At 34.7% G+C, this 19,000-nt stretch overlaps 1 protein-coding gene, 1 long non-coding RNA gene and 1 pseudogene across 4 annotated transcripts; 2 read left to right on the forward strand and 1 right to left on the reverse strand.

The window, feature by feature from the left end:
* The first annotated feature begins 579 nt into the window (after nt 1-579).
* On the forward strand, nt 580-4,069 carry LOC145556441 (uncharacterized). Of its 3 annotated transcripts, XR_014091874.1 has the most exons (5): nt 580-738; nt 1,667-1,840; nt 2,579-2,755; nt 3,083-3,238; nt 3,384-4,069. It is a non-coding gene; the product is annotated as an uncharacterized LOC145556441 (long non-coding RNA). The 3 variants fall into 3 exon arrangements; XR_014091866.1 differs by lacking the exons at nt 2,579-2,755; nt 3,083-3,238 and having other exon boundaries at nt 582-738; XR_014091889.1 differs by lacking the exons at nt 2,579-2,755; nt 3,083-3,238 and having other exon boundaries at nt 591-738; nt 1,672-1,840.
* An 8,148-nt stretch (nt 4,070-12,217) lies between these two features.
* LOC145627735 (protein FAR-RED IMPAIRED RESPONSE 1-like) lies at nt 12,218-13,762 on the reverse strand. Its single transcript, XM_081680091.1, has 2 exons — nt 12,925-13,762; nt 12,218-12,723 (listed from the first exon to the last, which is right to left on the reverse strand). Exons 1-2 carry the CDS (start codon nt 13,760-13,762, stop codon nt 12,218-12,220), a joined length of 1,344 nt encoding a protein of 447 aa, XP_081536217.1.
* Nucleotides 13,763-15,389: 1,627 nt separating this feature from the next.
* Nucleotides 15,390-19,000, forward strand: part of LOC145556772 (aspartic proteinase CDR1-like) — a 171,305-nt pseudogene continuing 167,694 nt past the window's right edge.

The following is a 19,000-nucleotide window of genomic DNA, read 5'->3' on the forward strand; positions in this document are numbered from 1 at the left end:
AATGAAGATCGAAGATTTTGCAATTTCTACCGGAGTTTAGAAGACCACGGAAGTATATTAATCCAAAAAATTATGCATCTGCAGATTTTATGCCGAATTAGAGCGAACTCACATATTGTATTGCTTCGAATGAAGTTTTTTGTTAAGGCTATTATCAATCAATTCTGCGATGTTAATTTTAGGGTTTTATATACTATTAAATTATATCATTTATATATTATAAGACCACAAAACTAATGTAATAAATTTATTAACAATTCAATTCTTATGTTTATTTCTTAATAATTCTAATATAGAATTATAATTTTACAAATGGAGTTGTTGGGATTTGTAAATACCTAGAATTGCTAATCTTAAAATACAAAAATTTAATTTAATTTTACAAAGATACTAGTGAAAATTAGGAAGGAAACTTACCTCCTTAATTTGATAAAGCATATAATTTGATAAAAAAAAATATGTGGGAAAATTACCTCCAACAAAATTTGTGGGAAAATTACCTCCAAAAATTTATCAACTAGTGAAAAATTCCCTCCAACAATAAGTAAATAAAGATCGTTAAAAAAATAATAATAAAATCCTACTCCCTCCTGTTCTTCGGTTCTCTACTACATTCTCCATTTTCCATTCTCCATTCTCTATTGTTTACTGATTTCAAGCGTTTTCTCCATCAGCTTTCCATGGTCTCCATTCGAGTGGCTTCCTCTCTTGATTTCCTCCATTGAAACAACTTTTAAGGTAAGATATTGCTTCTTTATCTATTCATCCTACATCAATTTTCACAATATAGGGTTAATCTCGTTAATTTGATGATAATAATCTGAAATTTAGGGTTCCTATCTTGTTAATTTGATGCTAAAAATTTAGGGTTCCTTATATATTCTCCTAAGTTTCAACTGAGTTAATTTCAAATTTTGCCCATATTTTAAATATAATTTTTCAGTGCAAAACACCGAATGAAATTGAGTCAATTCAATCAAATAGCACAAATGAGATTGTTTGTAATTGGATATTTTGAAATTGATTTTATTGATATTCAATCAATACACGAATTAAGAGCAAATTTACCAATAGGCTCTTTCTTTTCCAATTTGTTTTTCAATCTATTGAAAGCAGCAAAACAAATTAATCTTCTTCCTCTCTCCTATTTTTTTCATTGTATGATAAATCTGGAAAATGATCATAGTGAATTAATGGTTTCAACGATCAGATTGTTTTGGATGGTTGGTTCTAATTTTTGGCATTTTCTTGTAGTAGATTATCTGAGTGTTTGTTTCTCTCATTTTATTTTTTACCAATTTTGTTATGTTTGGTGTTTTTTACCAATTTTCTTGTAGTAGATTATCTGAGTGTTTGTTTCTCTCATTTTATTTTTTACCAATTTTGTTATGTTTGGTGTTTGTTACACCATAATCATGGATTATATTGGTAGAGGTAGAAGCAGATTATTTAGTCCTAAAATTGATGCTATAAACCAGTCCATATATAGAGCCATCAGTAGTTGTGGATTCAGTATTGCGAATGTCTTGCTGATATTGACAAGACTCACTATCATGACACCAATGTTATGAATATTTAGAAAATTGCCTATGGTTTCTTGTTTTATTGTTAAAACTGGATTTAAATACAAATAAATACCATCTTACATAGCTTTTGTGTTGTCCAGAGTAGAGACTCGCAACAGATGCAAGGACAGAGGAATGCAATGGTAGTAGTTGGTCTTGGTGCTTTTAGTTTTTCCGAACTCCAGATGATGCCTCGGTGTTGCATTTGAGGCTGTTAAAGCCACAACCACAGTAGCTACAACTGCTACCGACACTGCAGCATGTAGCTGTTCATTGTGAGTTCTTATCTCTTGTTACTTTTTCTACCTTTGATCCTTAATTCGTGTCCACATTTTTCTCCATTTAGTCATCCTTTTGCATAGTTTAATAACTATGACATGTATTAAATTAGCTGTTGTTAGTATTACTCAGACTAGTATGGTTTGGTTGGATACCGGACCTTTATGCTTTGTTGCTTGTCTCAAAAAATCATAATGCATCATAATTTGAGCTATTCTTTTCTATGTTAATTTTGATTGCTAAAACAGTTTACAATAAAGGTAGTTCAACCCTTATGAAGGAGTCATATAAGGATAAATTATTGTGGGAAGTAAGAAACTAAGAACGTTAGTCTTCTTTTCAAAGGTATGCTTAAAATTGGAATTCTAGAGAGGGGCTTTCTGTGACAACCACAACTCATATATGCTATAGGTTAGGTTTAAAGTTTTAATATATGCTGCCAAAGTCATTTTTTAATCTGATTTATTTTCACTTACCATTCTAAATTTGTATATATTTTCTTTAATTAAAAGTGGGAATGGGTTGATAAAAGGGGATGAGGTTAAGACTAAAGACGATATGATGGCATTGCTTTATATCTGAGTTTTTGTATTCTACTGCCGGTGTTTCTGAACTACCATTGGGTTCTTTTTATTCACATGTGTCATCCTTCGATTCCTTTCCTAAAATCTTAGTTCTTTTGTAGATCATATATGAATCTGGCCCCTATTTTTCACTTTATAGAATTTTGGCAGTTGAATCACGGGGCAGCCTCAAATGGCTGGAGTTGATAGGGCTGGTGCACCTACACCATAGAGATAAATGGCCAACAATGCCCTAGCTTACCTGAAGGCAGTGAAGAAATTATTCCCGGAGAAGGAGAAATATGATTAATTCATCAGGACATTATGAGGCAATAAGCTGGAACATTGGTATTTTAATTCAGCCTAAGATGCAGTTCTATATGTTTCAGAATTCTGTAGCCTATCAATTCTAAACATCAGTTTTGATTGTTAGCTCTGAAATCAGATCTAAATTATAGTTCTGAAATTCATTTCAAAATATCAGTTTTGTTTTTTAGTTATGAAATCAGTACTAAATTTCAGTTCTGAAATCAGTTTTGAAATTCAGCTCTGAAATAAGTCCTGATAATTATTTCTAATTCAGATCTGAGACGGTGTTCTGAAATTAGTTGAGAGATTGTGATTTGAAATTAGTTTTGAAATTCAATTCTGAATTTCATGGTTGGTTCATTTCAGGAGATTGTTGGGTCTTTTACGAAAACAAGTTGGTTTCTGCTACAATGGCTTCAGATGAGCAAGAACCGAAAGTTCGGTGCTGATGGTGTCATTTACGCCGAACTAAATAAAGTTTTCAGGAGAGAACTCACTGAAGATAGCTACTCTGGTGGCAAAGTTAGGGTTACTCCTATGTGCACGTAGATCATCATTAGGGCTACTTATATCCATAATCTTCTTCGTAATTTACCCCTTTTGTGTTTTGGATTCGATTTTTTCAATTCTTTGTTTCTGATTTTGATATTTTGATTGATTGTATTAGGTGAGCAGGGAAGAAGGATTAAGGAATCCCTTTTTTTTTTAAGATGGATGAGTGTGATGTAGCAAACTTTATAGCCTTTTGCTGGGCTATTTGTGGTGCTAGGAACTCTCAAATCATGGAGGGGGAGTGTAGGGACTATGGGGAAGTGCTGAGCTATGCTATAAAGACTGGAAATTCCAAACCTGGTTTCTGCTGTGCTGTTGCTGTTGGTTAAGGGAAGGCTGCTGTCGATTGGACAACATATGCAGGACTCTTAAAGGTTAATGTTGATGCTGCCTTTGTAGGTGACTTTGGGTGTGGTTTGGGGTAGTGATCAGGGATGGTTTTGGTGTTGTTATGGCTTCAGGGGTCCAGTAGGGCAGTGGGATGTGAGGGTGGATGAAGCAAAAGGCTATGTTTTTTTCATAAAACCGTAGCAATTAGGTCAAAAATGCTATGATTTTGAATTGTAGCAAATACATGTTCCTATGTGTTACTCCTAGTTTTGCGGTTCAAAACCAGAGCAAAAGGCTTGAATAAAACCGTAGCAAGTGTACTAGTGTATTTTGCATTGGTACTGCTCTACTTGTTCAGAATTATTGTAACGTATGACTTTTAATGTCAAATATATTCATCAATTTGACAAGACTAAGCTAATGTTCTAAAAAAATGCAAATTAAAAAAAAAAACAAAAATTAATAATAATAAAATGCAAAAGAAAATATTTTTTTTGTGCCATTTTACACTACATTGTTTTTTTTTTTTTAATAATCAATAATTATAAGATACCACATTTTTTAAACAAATTTATTTGAATATTATTTGGGTAAATGTCATATGGTTATAAATTTATAATAGTGCATAACCAGCAATTTTATTTGAAAGAATTTTTAATTTTTTTTTTACATATTAATTTGTATTTCATGTTTGAAACTAATTGTAAATTTAACCATAATAAAAGAAATTTTGTTGTAAGATTCCTATCATTAGACTAAGTTTATTTTCTTTAAAGAAATATGGTCGGTTTATATTAACCTATGTTTGCCACATAAATAAATTTTGATGTGGCACAAGTGTTATAATGATTGTCACATTGAATAAAATACCCGTGACACAAGTGTTTGTTTGCCACGAGAATAATATTGTCGTGGCATTACTGTCTATTTTCCACGGGAATATAAATACGTGTGGCATAAGTGTTTATTTGCCACGGGAAAAAAATATAGTCGTGGCACTAGTTTCAGTTAGCAACGAACATCATTTTTCCCGTGGCATAATATTTGTTGTCATATCAAGTTTATTATTGAATTTAATATTTCCCGTGGCAAGATCAAATTATGCCACGAATTTATAATTCCCGTGGCATAATTCGTGGCACAAGTGGTGAACTGTTGTAGTGTCGGTGTATTGAATTGGATCGCCTATATTAATAGACAACTTCTCATTTTCCTGTACTCCATTTTCGGCGAGCATTTTCCTTCTAAACTCAATGAGTTGCTCCCTATCATTCTCCATACTCTTCAGAGGATCGTCCTTGTAGTATTGCAGCCAAGTCCAAGTAACGTGGATGTCGCCTGCCTTTGGTGTTGTAAATTTTTTCCCAAGTAGCACAATTCCCCATTCCTCTCCCTTGCCCACAGCTTCATCAACCTCCAGCCACCAATCTTCTAGATGAGCAAAGAACTCAAAAAACTTTTCAGGTACATGTGGTACGTAGGGAACGCATAACCATCCGCTAATGATCTTCTCAGAGTGCGTAAGTTGAAGCACACCGCAATCTTTGCCACATCTACCAAATAATACATAAAACAGTACGCTTCTTTGCAAAAGTATCTTGCCCTGCCTACTTTGAACAACGTGAGGAATAGGTATTTGGGGTGGAAGTCAATTCCCTTAACGGGGTCATGTAATCCCCCTCTAGCAATAGTCGCCAACTGATGGCTGAACATCAATTCCTTGCTATGCATAGGCATATACAAGTCCCTAATTATGCCATTGGGATCTTGATATCCAGCGTTCTTCAGTTTTTGTACTCTTCGCAGGAGTCTCTTCCGTCGTCTTTCAGCTTGTTTGTTACCTGCAATTTGGAATATGAATCAATGGTACTTTAACTCTCTTAGTAGAACGTTATTTTGCTTCAGTGTAGTGTTGCTATTACACATAAAAATGTTGCTGGTAAATTATCTGTTGTAGTGGTACTTTTCAGTGATCCAATTACAGTATCACTGGAACATGTAATACTTTCGCTGGCTAATTCCTTACATAGTTTATTCTAATTTCTCATACTTTTTTCTTACCAGTATGACAAACTTACAAGACACAACCATAAGTTGGTGTTTTTATACAATGCTCTGAAAAAGATAACAACACATGTATACTCAATTTTACGTGTGAATTTCATTACAAGACAACCATATGTTGGTGTTTAATATATTTCATATGATATACTTGAACATTGAAATAAATGACAAAACCAATAGAAGAATACGTGTAAAGGCAAAGAAATTAGTGATCTACAAATTACCTCTATTTGCCATGGCAATGGAGCAAGAGCATGGAGCCAAGGATAGGGAACAAGAGAAGTGGTTGTTTGATTTTCAATGTTTATGTTGATTGAGTTTAAATGTTTACCATCATGTCTTTTTATTTAGTTATGTTGTGCAGGAGTAATGCTTGCAATTACTCGTATAGTAAAATTCAGCTGTAACATAAATGAGTCTAACCTTCCTAAAATTGTTCAACACCTACTGTCAGAAATGTATTGAGCTCAACGCCACATTTTACTCTCATAGCAAGTGTATTGTCTTATCAGTAAGTAACTTTGCTACTAAAGTTGTACAAAAGTATCACTTTTTCTCTGTCATAAGTACATTTCCTCTGGTATATGAGGATTTTATGGGATTATTTTCCTTTCCCATGTATATATTTTCTGGATGGGGGTACTAAATGATTATTTAAAATAATCAAAAATCTTATTTAAAATAATCCAAAATCCTACTATCATTGTAACCCCCCATTCACAGTGACCTCTGAAACATTTGTTATTCTTTCCGAACGAACCTAGCAACCATGTCAAGGTCACAAAACTTGTCACAAAGAGCTTGGGGAAGGCTCCTTGAACCACACCCAACCACACCCGTCATGTACTTAAGCCCTTTCACCACCACAACCACCCCAGAACTTGATTTCAACTCCACCCCGTACTTTGCAAACGACCATTACTACAAACAAGGCATTTACATGCCTCATGCCTTCCTTCGTGATCAGATATCCACTTCCCTTGATCTCATGACAACTACCTACATACCTAAAAGTGTCATGGAACTATCCGAAGACAACGTCCGCCCTGCGTACTATCCAGATCTGTCCGATTTGGATGGTTATCTCCACAAGGGTGTGAGTGAATTTGCTAAGTGGATATGCAGTAATTGTAGGTCTGATGATTTTATTCCAAAAGAAATTGTCCTGATTTTTGATTTGAAGCCAGAGGTTAACCTCGACAATATTCCTTTGTACACTCTGCCAACAAAGGAAAGCCACATCTTCATAGGTGCTTCAAATGTAGCAATTCATGTGATGGAGGTCCAAGGGATGGTGAAGTTCATTCATCTTAATGTATTTTCTTGTGTTACAAACAAATTGAAAGTTAAGTACCAGAGGGTTTCGATTTGGGGGTCTGACAGTGAAATTAATGATGGGCGTCCTGAATATTTGCATATTGGATCTGCAATTGTTATATGGAACGCACGGAATGTCCACAGACCATCATTTGTGAAGACGTTCTATGAGATTTTCCATTACTATGCCCATGTTGTTGTTGTCGTGACGGAGGCTAGATTTGACCGGTCCACACTTGAGTTCGTGAAGTTCGAGCTTAGGGGCGTCTACAACGTCGAAGGGTTTGGTGGGCAAAATGGGTATAGTGAGGTGTTGCTCATTTGGGATGTGAAGGATCTCTTTCCTTGGGTAACTAAGAGGGGTCAGTCATATTTCGGCCATCAGCTTGGTGTTGATATTGAGGTAAACTTATTAATTAAATTGCCTTCTTTCTAAGTCTAAATTACTCGTATCATACTATTGATTGAATTGCTTTGTATATAATTCTATTCTACTTAGTCGAAGTGTTAATAATTAGCAATGTAATTTGGATCTGCTATTCTAATCAATCAAGGTTAACATTACATTTATTCACTGTTTTACTAATAATGTATTGGTGTATGAATGCTTTCGACATTGTTATGCGTGAAATTGGAAACTAATTAATGAGTTCGAATCAAATGCAAATTGTAGTCATTGAGGAGTGCTAATTCAAGTCAACAAGGAAGTCAGCTAGAAAGTAATTCGCCCCCATCATATCGTAATCCTCACAGTGATCCTGATGATCCCACTGTCCACGACTAGAATGATCACCTCACCCCACCGACACCACAGTTACCCTTCATTGAAGATGACGAACCAGTAGTGAACTTGGGCGACCCAACCGTTAGTGACTTGAATGATCATCTCACCCCATGATGGTGAATCTGATGCTAAGAAGTTGTTGTTCTCTGTTTTCACTGTCCAATTGTCAAGACAATGGTTTTTCATTTTGTTTCGGCTATTAAAAGTTAGGACTTCGGGACCTTGAAGTTGTATTTTGAAGTTGTCTTTGTAATGTGTTCTGATGAACCACTTTGAAGTTGTACTAAGTGTCGTTCAACTTGAAGTTATTTACAACTCTTAATGCTTATAATTACTATGGAAATGTGTGCTCTAAGTTAGTTTGGCTGTTCAATTTTTAAAAATTGATTAAAACAATAATTAAAACCGATATACGAAATTTGCATTAAAAAGGGAAACAATACAATAATACATAACAAAGACCAATTCAAGTTTATATTACAGTAAGTACTCCAAATAGATGTACTATGATACTAAAATGAAAGGTAGTAATACTAAATAAGGTGTAATATGATCGACACCACGGCAATAGTAACAACAATTTTGATTAGTTTCCAGCCGAAACGTTCGAGATCATCCATCCTTTGCCAAATTAAACCCACCGCGTTTTCACTCCTCTGTCGGATGAAATCCACCTCTGTTGCCCATTGCCAGAAATTGCACACTCTACACTTGTAGTAAGGCCTGAGAGGGTTTGCTTCAGAATGAGAAATGCGGAACTCAGCAATTGTTTGCCCCCCACAGTTGCATTTCTTCGCAGCAATCCATGATATGTCTGAGTTCGTGTTGTCGAAACTCCTAAGTCTAGAAGTAGATGAAATGGAGTGGGAAGACATAGTAGTGTTTGTGATTTTTGCAAAACCCTTCTCACAAAGTCTTAATATATAGGCCTTGTGTACCTATATAGTCCGAAATCAACAAAAAAATAATAACAATGGCGGGAAAGGTTTAATAATTAGCCCGCCTAATGTTTTGCTCGCTTACAATGTTTGTACAGTATTTTCCGTAACAAAGTGGTACATAAATAAGTTTCAATAGTACTTTTCAATTGTATACGTTAAAGTATCAAACATCCACATTGGTAACAAAAAAACAACTATTACACACGGTAGCTGTACAAATCTACATTAAATTGATATATAATGTGTTGTAGTGGTACTCATAACTGTGCAGCCGTAAATACCCCGCCTAGAATGTTTGTACATGAATTTCCTTAGAAAAAAAAAAAGTGGTACATAAATAAGTTTCAGTAGTACTTTTCAATTGTAAGACGAATTATACGGTTGGAAATAGTTAAACAACCATTAAATTAACTACATGTACAAAACATACAGTTAATTGTTCTATATTCTGTTGTAGTGGTACAGTTAATTAAAACAAATGTTCTTCCAGATGATGCTTGTTTACTACAACTGTGGATTCTTAATTTGGACTACATTTACTAAATATTTCAACTTATAAATGGTCCATTTAGTAATAATCTATAACTACACACAATACCTAGTAAATATACGCACAATACGTAATTGCATTTCGTCAATGATTCTTTATGTCAATTAAGTTGCATTTCATCATAATTGTACATGTTATACACAATTGTAATACGCACAATACGTTCCAAGTAAATATTGAGGGGAGAGCTCATTAATGAGGTCATTAATGAGTTGTTGTGGTTCCCTCAAACACAATATATGAATGACGAGCAAATGTTGGTTAATTTATGGTGGACTATATACCATATGTTGGCACATCGTAAATATAACCAACATAACGCACAGTCTAAGTAATCAAGATATTAGGGGTACGCTATAAAACCATTACTCACTTGCTCTCTTTGCCTTGTACAAAAACATAGTAAAATGTATGTTAGCCATTGTACATTAAATGTATGTTGGCCCTTCTACGTACAAGGCATATAATATCACCTCCAACTACTAAAAGCCACTTGATAAATATGTGGTGTATACGTAGTAGTACCCTAACAGGTGTTAACGAAATACAAAACGAATGCAATAATACTGGGTTATAATTTGAATTTGGACTTTTTGGTTTTTCAGTGGTATGTTTGCGGCTCCAGTGTATGTGGTAAAGTACGGTGAAATACACTAAACCAAAAAACCTAAACCCTAAGCTTAGCCCAAGTAGTACCCTACACAGATCTAACGGTACCCTAGTAATATGTAGTTGAATTTTGAACTAGTCCAAGTATTATAAGTCGTAGAGTCATACAATTATTTTACAATGATGGTAATCAAGAGACCAGTGAAACATAGTAATTGTAATTGTAGAGTCAATTGGGTCAGAACAAACATTGTAATTGTAGAGTCAATGAGTCAACATAAAAAGGTTATTATGTGTACACAACATTAGTAATTCTAAATTCGAGCATTGCAACCGGTTACAATTCTAAAAAACCTTGATATAAATGTGTTACAAATCTGAAAAAACTTAATATAAAACTAAATAAATGTTTGACATGTGAAACATATAAACTACAAAGTGTATACATTATCGCACATGTGAAACATATAAACTACAAATTGTATTCGGGTTTTACATTGGGTATATGTCATCTTTAATCAAATCGTTTGTCATGTACTATAAATTACGCTAACTATAGCGTGTATATTGTCCCTGCTGTATACCATTCATTATCTATTTTGGAATATGCTATTATATTGAGAATTGACTACACCACATATTCGCATGGTACGTTTGTAATCATGACGGTTTCATTCCCTTTAAGTGTTTAGAATCCCCTCGATAATTATGCAACAAATTCAACTCCAATTATTCCTATTTAAAGTATAAAACCCTTCAGTGGTACACCCATCACAGTGCTACCCATTAGAACTTCAGTGATACAATTTATAAGGTCAGCACTACCCTTCTTATCTCCAGTGGTACCCTTCTCATCTCCAGTGGTACCCTTAATTTAACACAATTTCTAAGGTAAGTTTAAGTACGAATCAGTTCTAACTACAAATGGAGGTCAAAGTCTGAAGTTAAATTTATTCGGGTCGTACCCTTCTCATCTCCAGTGGTACCCTTCTCATCTCCAATGGTATCCTTAATTTAACACAATTTCTAAGGTAATTTTAAGTACGAATTAATTGTAATGGTAATTACTAAATACATGCAATATGTTAAAGAGCACTCCATTACATCACAAAACAAGTGATCCACCCACGATTACAAAAAATTATACTAAGGCAGATCAGAATATATTACAGCTTCAGGTACTGGAATCTCTAGCTATTGTGCAGAATTTGCTGGGGTAGTGGCTGATGGACCGTTGCAGTGTTGGTTAGTACCAGTAGCACCATTGCAGTGTTGGTTAGTACCAGTAGTACCAGTAGGGAGTTCCTGATGACCATTAGGATGTTGGTTTGGATGGCTGTACTGGGGATTGTACTGGGGATTGTGCTAAGGATGGAAATACTGGTGATGATAAGGAGCAATGGGTATAAACATCGGTTTAGGAGCAATGGGTCTGTATTTTCCATAAGAAGAAGCACCTCCGAGTGGTGATGCAGACTTAGGGGTACTAGGGGAGGCCACTGTTTGTGCACAAGGAATGAGTGGTCTGTAGTGATGACGGTAAACAGATTGGCCATCAGTTCCAGACAAGTTGGCTGTTGGAGTTTTGGGGGTATTCGCGCCTGAGACACCAGTAAAATACCCTATTGATCCGTCAGCATCCACCATCTGGATGCCTCCTATAGACTGCGGGCTATACGAAAACATAAATCCGTGTTGTGGAGGCAACTGCATTAAAGAAAACAACACCATTACAAGACATTATCACATAGATAAACAACATCAAGCATACAATAAGTAAAGAACATAACCTGAGAATATGAGGGTGTAACATTCGAAGTTGTACGCTGTGATTCATGTTGCACCATTGCGGATTTTTGTGAACCTTTGTTGTTTGTCTTAGCCCCTTTTTTAGACTTCTCAACACAGGAAGGGAACCTCACATCAGTTGTTCTGTGAGCAGGCCTCTTCGGCATTGGGGGATCCTTCGGGACCTCAGAGCAGCTACCTTGTCTCTGTGTGGATGGGGTAATTGGAGTTCCCTTCTCACCTCTACCTTCTCTTTCTGCGTTTGTAACATTCATCATTGAAAGTTTTTCATCCAATTGAATTTCTAGTAACTGGAGGGTTTCCATGACAAGATCAGTTGTGGTTTTATAAACACAGGCCTTTGAAGTAAGTGAACCAAACTTCACCATCATTTTGTCAAACCTGCACACCTCTTCGGTCTTGTTTGGATCGTGGTATGCAACCTTAACCCTAGTGTGCTTCCTTATCACATCTTTCCTCCAACGCCTCAGAATAAATTTTTCAGGTATTTCGTAATGATCGTTAAGCTCGTAAACCTTAATGATGTGACGACAAATAATACCGTGTCACTCAAAGTGCTTGCATTCGCAACAAGCTTCCTTAGAAACACAATCAAAGGTGATCTTGTATCTCCGCTTCCTCTTAGAAGGTTTCTCCTTCGAAGAGTGTTTCGGCTTGTACCAAATTCTATCCTCAACCACATGCTCAATGATGCTCTCAGACAAGACTCTTTTTTCGATGGGACTAACATATAAGCTTCGGGTACATTCTCGCTGGACTTCTTTGAACTTTGCATCAGTGTAATTCTTTTGGAAGATCAACTCAGCTGGGAAGTCACTGTAAGTCTTCCTGACATATCTGGCATTGTTATCATCAGCCTTTTTTTCACTTGTGGCTCTAACCTCCAGAGCCTCTACATACCGCTCAACAAATTCATGCAGGAGCGTGTGTTTGCTTAGATATCCATCAAAGAAGCTGTGAATGCTTTCCACTCTCTGCGTCGTCCTCATCCCAGCCCAAAACAAGTGCTTCACATAGGCTGGAACCCACATTCCACGTTCCTCAAACAATCCTGGACAGTCATGGGAATTCAAATTACATAACACCAACACCACAATACATATTTTACATATATGTATACTTTCTTATTTTTCAATCAAAATTCTGTATTTTGCAAATGCACATTAAGGATAGTATTTTACAAATGCTACAATTAAATGCAACCAATTTTAAACCAATGTAACAAGGGTGTATATAATAAATTAATTATTACCTGCCAACCATTCATCATCTTCAACCTTGTATTTCTTCATAAACTCAGGCCATCGTTCTTCAAATTCCTCAGGATCAAGACTATCATAAATCACATGTTGCATCCCCTCCTTCAGCTCCTTGTACTTCTCATGCTTGCCTAACTTCTTTCCAAACTTGTTAATGAAGTGCCAAATGCACCATCTGTGGGTTGTTCCTTTCATAACAATCTTTAGAGCTTTGCGCATTGCCAGGTCCTGGTCAGTTAGGATACCAATAGGGGGTTTGTCGCCCATGCATCGAAGCCAATTTGAGAACACCCATTCAAAAGTCTCAGTATTCTCACGGGTAACAAGGGCGCATCCAAAAAGAATGGTTTGGCCATGATAGTTTACTCCTACAAAGTTGCAAAAAGGAAGTTTGTATTCATTAGTCAAATAAGTAGAATCAAATACAACTACATCCCCAAACTCTTCATAAGCCACCCTACTCCTTGCGTCTACCCGTAAAACATCCTTCAACCTTCCTTCTTCATCAACTCGATATGTGTGAAAGAAATTCGAATTGTCATCCACCATTCTCTTAAAGTATGCAAACATGGATTTTGCATCCCCTTCTTCAAAGACCCTTTTCCTTTCCTTAGAAACTTCATCGTGTAGGTCTTTTTGCTCAAACTGCATCCCCTCCAAACCATTCCTCTGCCTAGCCATACTTCTATAAATGGTAGAAACAGGAACGCCTGCCCTTCTTTCTTGAAATAGCTGCTTCACAATATGGGGATTTTCCACCAGAAATTTCTTCCTAAATTTACTTATACTCTTTGATTTGCTAGGGGTTGGAGTATGCCCATCATGTTCCATTTTAGCCTTCGTTATCTCCCATTGACCTACAACGTTTACATGTGCATATACAAACACAGGGCATTCACATTTCTTCGACTTTCACTTAGGACACAAATCTTCATCTTCACTGATTTGGGCATCTGAGACCAAAGCAACTTCAACCTTTTTCCTCTTCCGACCAGGCCTTCCATAACTTTCACACGTCCACCTACAATTCCTCTTTGCTCCTTTTCCATTATTTGCACCACTTGCACGCACAACACCAAACCCATTCTGCTGCCCATATTCCCTAAAATACTTATCCACTTCAAGCATTGACTCAAAAACCATTCCAATAGACGGAGGTGGCAAAGCAACATCCATCTCCACTTCACCACCCTCCTCCTCAATCTGAATATTGATGGAGACATTAGCCTTCCCTTTGGTTGGAGTCTTAAAGGACTCCTCCCCAACAACAACCTTAGTTACACATATAACAATCACCCCACAAGGTCAGAATTGTTAAGACATTAACATAACTACAAATTAACAGACACACAACACCATATTCACACACAACATACCAAGATCAACTAAAATTACATGCAGAGAGGCATTAACATTCTGGCCAATTAGATGAAATAGGACGACCAGCATGTCGAGGATTACATATTCAGGGGAATTAGAGGATATAGGACGACATGCAATTCGAGAACATGATAACATACAACAACTGGACCTAATACAATTGCAATTGCATTTCTAGAATTTCACAATTATGGACCTTTTTATACGACTGTAAATGTTAAAACCCTAGTTTCTTTTTCTCAGATAATCAACAACACCCACTAAATTGTATTGTCATTGTTGTAACAATTCACCACTCACCTCATTTAAAAGCGCCTCCAACGCCGCCGCGCAGCCTACTCCTTCACCGAGATCGTTTTCACTGGCTTCGCAAATGCTCAGACCAAACTCACCACCTTTGTACCTTTCCACATCCTCCGTCGTTTCAAGGTACTCCATCACGCACCACGGGAGAATAAATTAAGATTTTTTTTTACTTCAAACCTCCATTTCTTCACTTTTTTTAAGTTCAACAATGGAGGAAAAGGTCATCACCTTTTCAATTTTTTTTTTTTAGAGGAGGAAGGTTCTAAAGTTCAGTGGGTCTCCTCTTTCAGGAAAGGAAGTACAAGTGGGGTTCCGTCAAATGTTTTTTTTAACCTGCTAAGGGTCCCACACCGTTACACAATTTTACTATTCCGTTCTAATTTTCCCTCCATTTTCACAAACCGTTACACAAAAGTTGCATTTTATTTACTAAATTGCCATGTTATGCACTTGCATATGCATATCAGACCTCTATTAGTACTTCCTCTTGTCATATTTAAACAAATGCGGGGTGCACGTCCAACATGGATAAGTAGTGTGAGGTGAAGGTAAAATAACACAAGAAAACAAAGACCCTTGACTAGAGACGACTTGCATGACAAATTAATGATGAAAACTTTGCAATTTGTGGAGTACGTTACATTGTATACTTTCGCCTTGACAACGATATGATAGTTGGACATTGATTATATAAAATCATGTAACCACTTAACCATAACATATTATCTCTTATTAAGCATTTGCATAAACGTTTATTAAATTAATAACCAACATGCATGCTTATACTATGCCTAATATCATCCTAATTCTTTTGTTAGCATCGTCCTCTTTCTTTGAACTCCCTAATTCGATCTCTGTCGAGGCTCGAAAATTAGCCACTTCTAATAGCGTCTTCAAGGTCAATCTCATCCATCGCGATTCACCACTTTTGCCATACTACAACTCTTCCATGACACCACAAGAGCGCCTAAAGAGAGCACCCCTAGATATCACACGGCCACAACACTCAACTGTCCTCAACATATTATAACCTAAATGATAAAAAATCGTACACTTTAGTTCCTAATGGTGGAGGGTACCTCATGAAAATCGGCCTTGGTACCCCAGAAGTCGAATTTTTAGCCTTGGCAGACACGGGTAGTGACCTTATTTGGGTCCAATGTCAACCTTGTAACACTTGCATCCAACAACAATCTCCACTCTTCGATCCATCAAAATCTTCGTCTTATCAATTAGTCACTTGCCCTTCTTCGGATTGCGCCCAACCAGATGTTACCACTAGTTGTGCTTCGAATAATAATTATAATTACAACAATTACGAGTCATCATCACTATGTGCTTATGAATATAGTTACGGTGATAATACTCAAACTAACGAAGCTTCTACCGTACGGACGACTACGATAAGAGATTAAATCTCATCCGTTTATTTTTTAATAGACTAATCCTAGCCGTCCAATTCGATACCTCAACAAAACAGTAATCAAGTCATTTACATAGTCATCAAATCTAGTCATCAAGTCATTACACAGTCATCAAGTCTAGTCATCATGTCATTACACAGTCATCAAGTCTAGTCATCAAGTCATTACACAGTCATCAAGTCTAATCATCAAGTCATTAACTCTAGTTTGGTTAAATTTATTTTTTCAAAACATTTTTTTTTCAAATTATTAAATTCTTATATTTTATTTAATTTCATAATTATATTTATAATCAACAGTGGAAAAACATTAGAAAAACGATGAAATTCATGACATGCAAAAAACATTAAACAATGGCAGCCATTATTGATCGAATGCAGTTCTCGAAGAATAAAAAAGAATCAAAAAATTATAAAAATGAATATCTCCAAAACATGGGAAATAAAAAGCTACTGTGTACGGCATGTCTTATTTCTTTCTTCCCCAAATATAATGAGTATATACAAAAACAAATGAAATCTATCAATCGTTTTTCTATGTTCTTGATTGGAAAATGATTACTTTTTCTCATTGGAAGATATAATTTCAAGATTTATCCGCAATTGTTTTTTCAATATATTTTTTTTGAATAGCAATCCACCATTGTTAAATGTTAAGGTTGAATAAAGGTTGAAGATGAATATAGGTTGAAGATGAATAATATTATTTTAATTTTTTTTTTTTAAAATAATCCATTTATTACATATTTACATGCGTTTTATTAGGGAAACAAACATTCTCTACCTTATACTTTAACGCTCAATTATTTTATAGAATTATGTTAATCATGCATTTTAGGAATTTTATTTTTTTTATTTTTGAGGGAAAAAGGGCGTTTTTCTTATATAGAAAATATGATGGCAGATTTCAATTCCCTTATGCTGAATATCTTGCGGTTTTTATTTTTTTATATTTATTTTAAAAAAAAAAAAAAACAAATATGATCTTGCGGTTTTTATTATTTTTTTTTTTAAAAAAACAAATATGATGCGTTTTTTAGGAAAAAGATAATTGTTTTTTTTTAGGAAAAGATAATTGTTACAATTATGTTAATCTGAAAATATATTCTTATCCTTAAATAAAATATCACAATTAATTCTTAAATACGTATAAATGCACAATAAGAAATATTTACTCTTTATTTTAAGAAAAATACTTAATTATTTTAAGAATACACAATACATAATTATCTTAAAAATACATGATATATTTATACGTCTAAATGCAGAATATTATACAGTTTTATATGTATTATATATACGGATTTTATACAGACTCTTATACAAGTTTTATACAGATTTTTACACGGATTATAAAATCAAATTAATTAAGGGTTTAACGCTAAATATTCAAAGGAAATACAGATTTATATATGGATTATTTATACGTATAAAATACATATTTTTATATGGATTTTTCTTTAAAATACAAAATACGGAATTATATTCAAAGGAAATATATGATACAAATTTATTTATATTCGTATATAATATTTAGTTTATTTATCTGTACCCTTATTTAATTTGATTTTATTTACAAGAAACATATTTTTTCGCATGTGAAAAGAACATAGATGTAGTACAGTGTGTGCATAATCTCATTAAGACATAAACTAATAATATGTAATAATAAGAAAAGTTATACAAATAATACATTCATGCAAATTGAAAGTCTTTTACATATTCCAAAAAACTTCATCAAAGAGTTGAAAAGGCAACATTTCTTTAGGGCATATTCTCATTTACTGAGCTGAGCTCGATTAGGGGTTGTTCTCATACGTTGAAATTCAGTTCAGTTCAGTTCAACTCCTATTTTCCTTCTCTTATAAAATATTTAGTTCAATTCAGTTCAGCTCAGTTTAATTTAGTTCAGCTGAGTTCAGTCAATGAGAACATGCCCTAAATTGAATTGAACTAAACTAAACTGAGTTCAGCTGAAGTAAATTGAACTAAAGTGAACTAAATTAAAAATACATTTTACCTATCAATCAATAATAATTGACAAATTCTCAACCCATATAAAGCGTAAATACATTAACATCTCTTTTGGATACCCCGGTTTAACCTAAGGTGAACCAATTTTTAAATTTTATTCGTCTACCATTACGATTTACTAAGATAACACTTGATTGACACATAGATCGAAAGGTACTTATGTCATAAACGTAGGGTTATTTTGGATAATAGTTATTAGGTATAACATAGCAATGTCATCAACATAGGGTTATTTGGACTTTTTTTTTTTTTTTTTTTTTTTTTTAATAATGCATAGGTATTTAATTCATTTGTTTTTTTTAGTATTTGTTTTTTTTTTTTTTTTTGCCTAGTTAAACAATCATGCGAAAAATCATGTCATCATTTAGTTGAAATTATAAAAGGAAAATAGTATATAAAACTTTTTAAACCAACATTTTCTTATCTATTACATATTACTAAACACTACAAGAAAAAGGGTAATTAGCGACGGCCAAAGTAGTCGCCAATCCGTCGCAAAAATGGATTTGCGACGGATTTGCAACTACTTTGGTTCGTTGCCAAAGACCTCGTCGCAAATCCATTTTTGCGACTAATTTTTTAATAGTCGCAAATTTAGCAACGGATTTGCAACGCCTTTGCAACTGCCATTTAGCAACTAACTTCAAATTTTCAGCAACTAAATTATTGTCAGTCGTAATATATTTGCGACGGATTAGCAACTACGAAGACTAATGTTTTAAGACTACTTTTGCGACGGATTATCTACTACAAGATCAAACTTTTGCGACTATGAAGACTAGTTTTATTGTGTCGAATTTGTGACTATTGAGACTAATGTATTTTGCGTCAGATTAGCAACTACATACGAGACCAAATTTTTGCGACAACAAAACTATTTTTTTTTCGACAGATTAGTCATTGAGTCTAATTATTTTGCAACTAAC

This window comes from Chenopodium album, chromosome 1 (genome assembly GCF_948465745.1).
Source record: "Chenopodium album chromosome 1, dcCheAlbu1.1, whole genome shotgun sequence".
Taxonomy (NCBI): Eukaryota; Viridiplantae; Streptophyta; class Magnoliopsida; order Caryophyllales; family Amaranthaceae; genus Chenopodium; species Chenopodium album.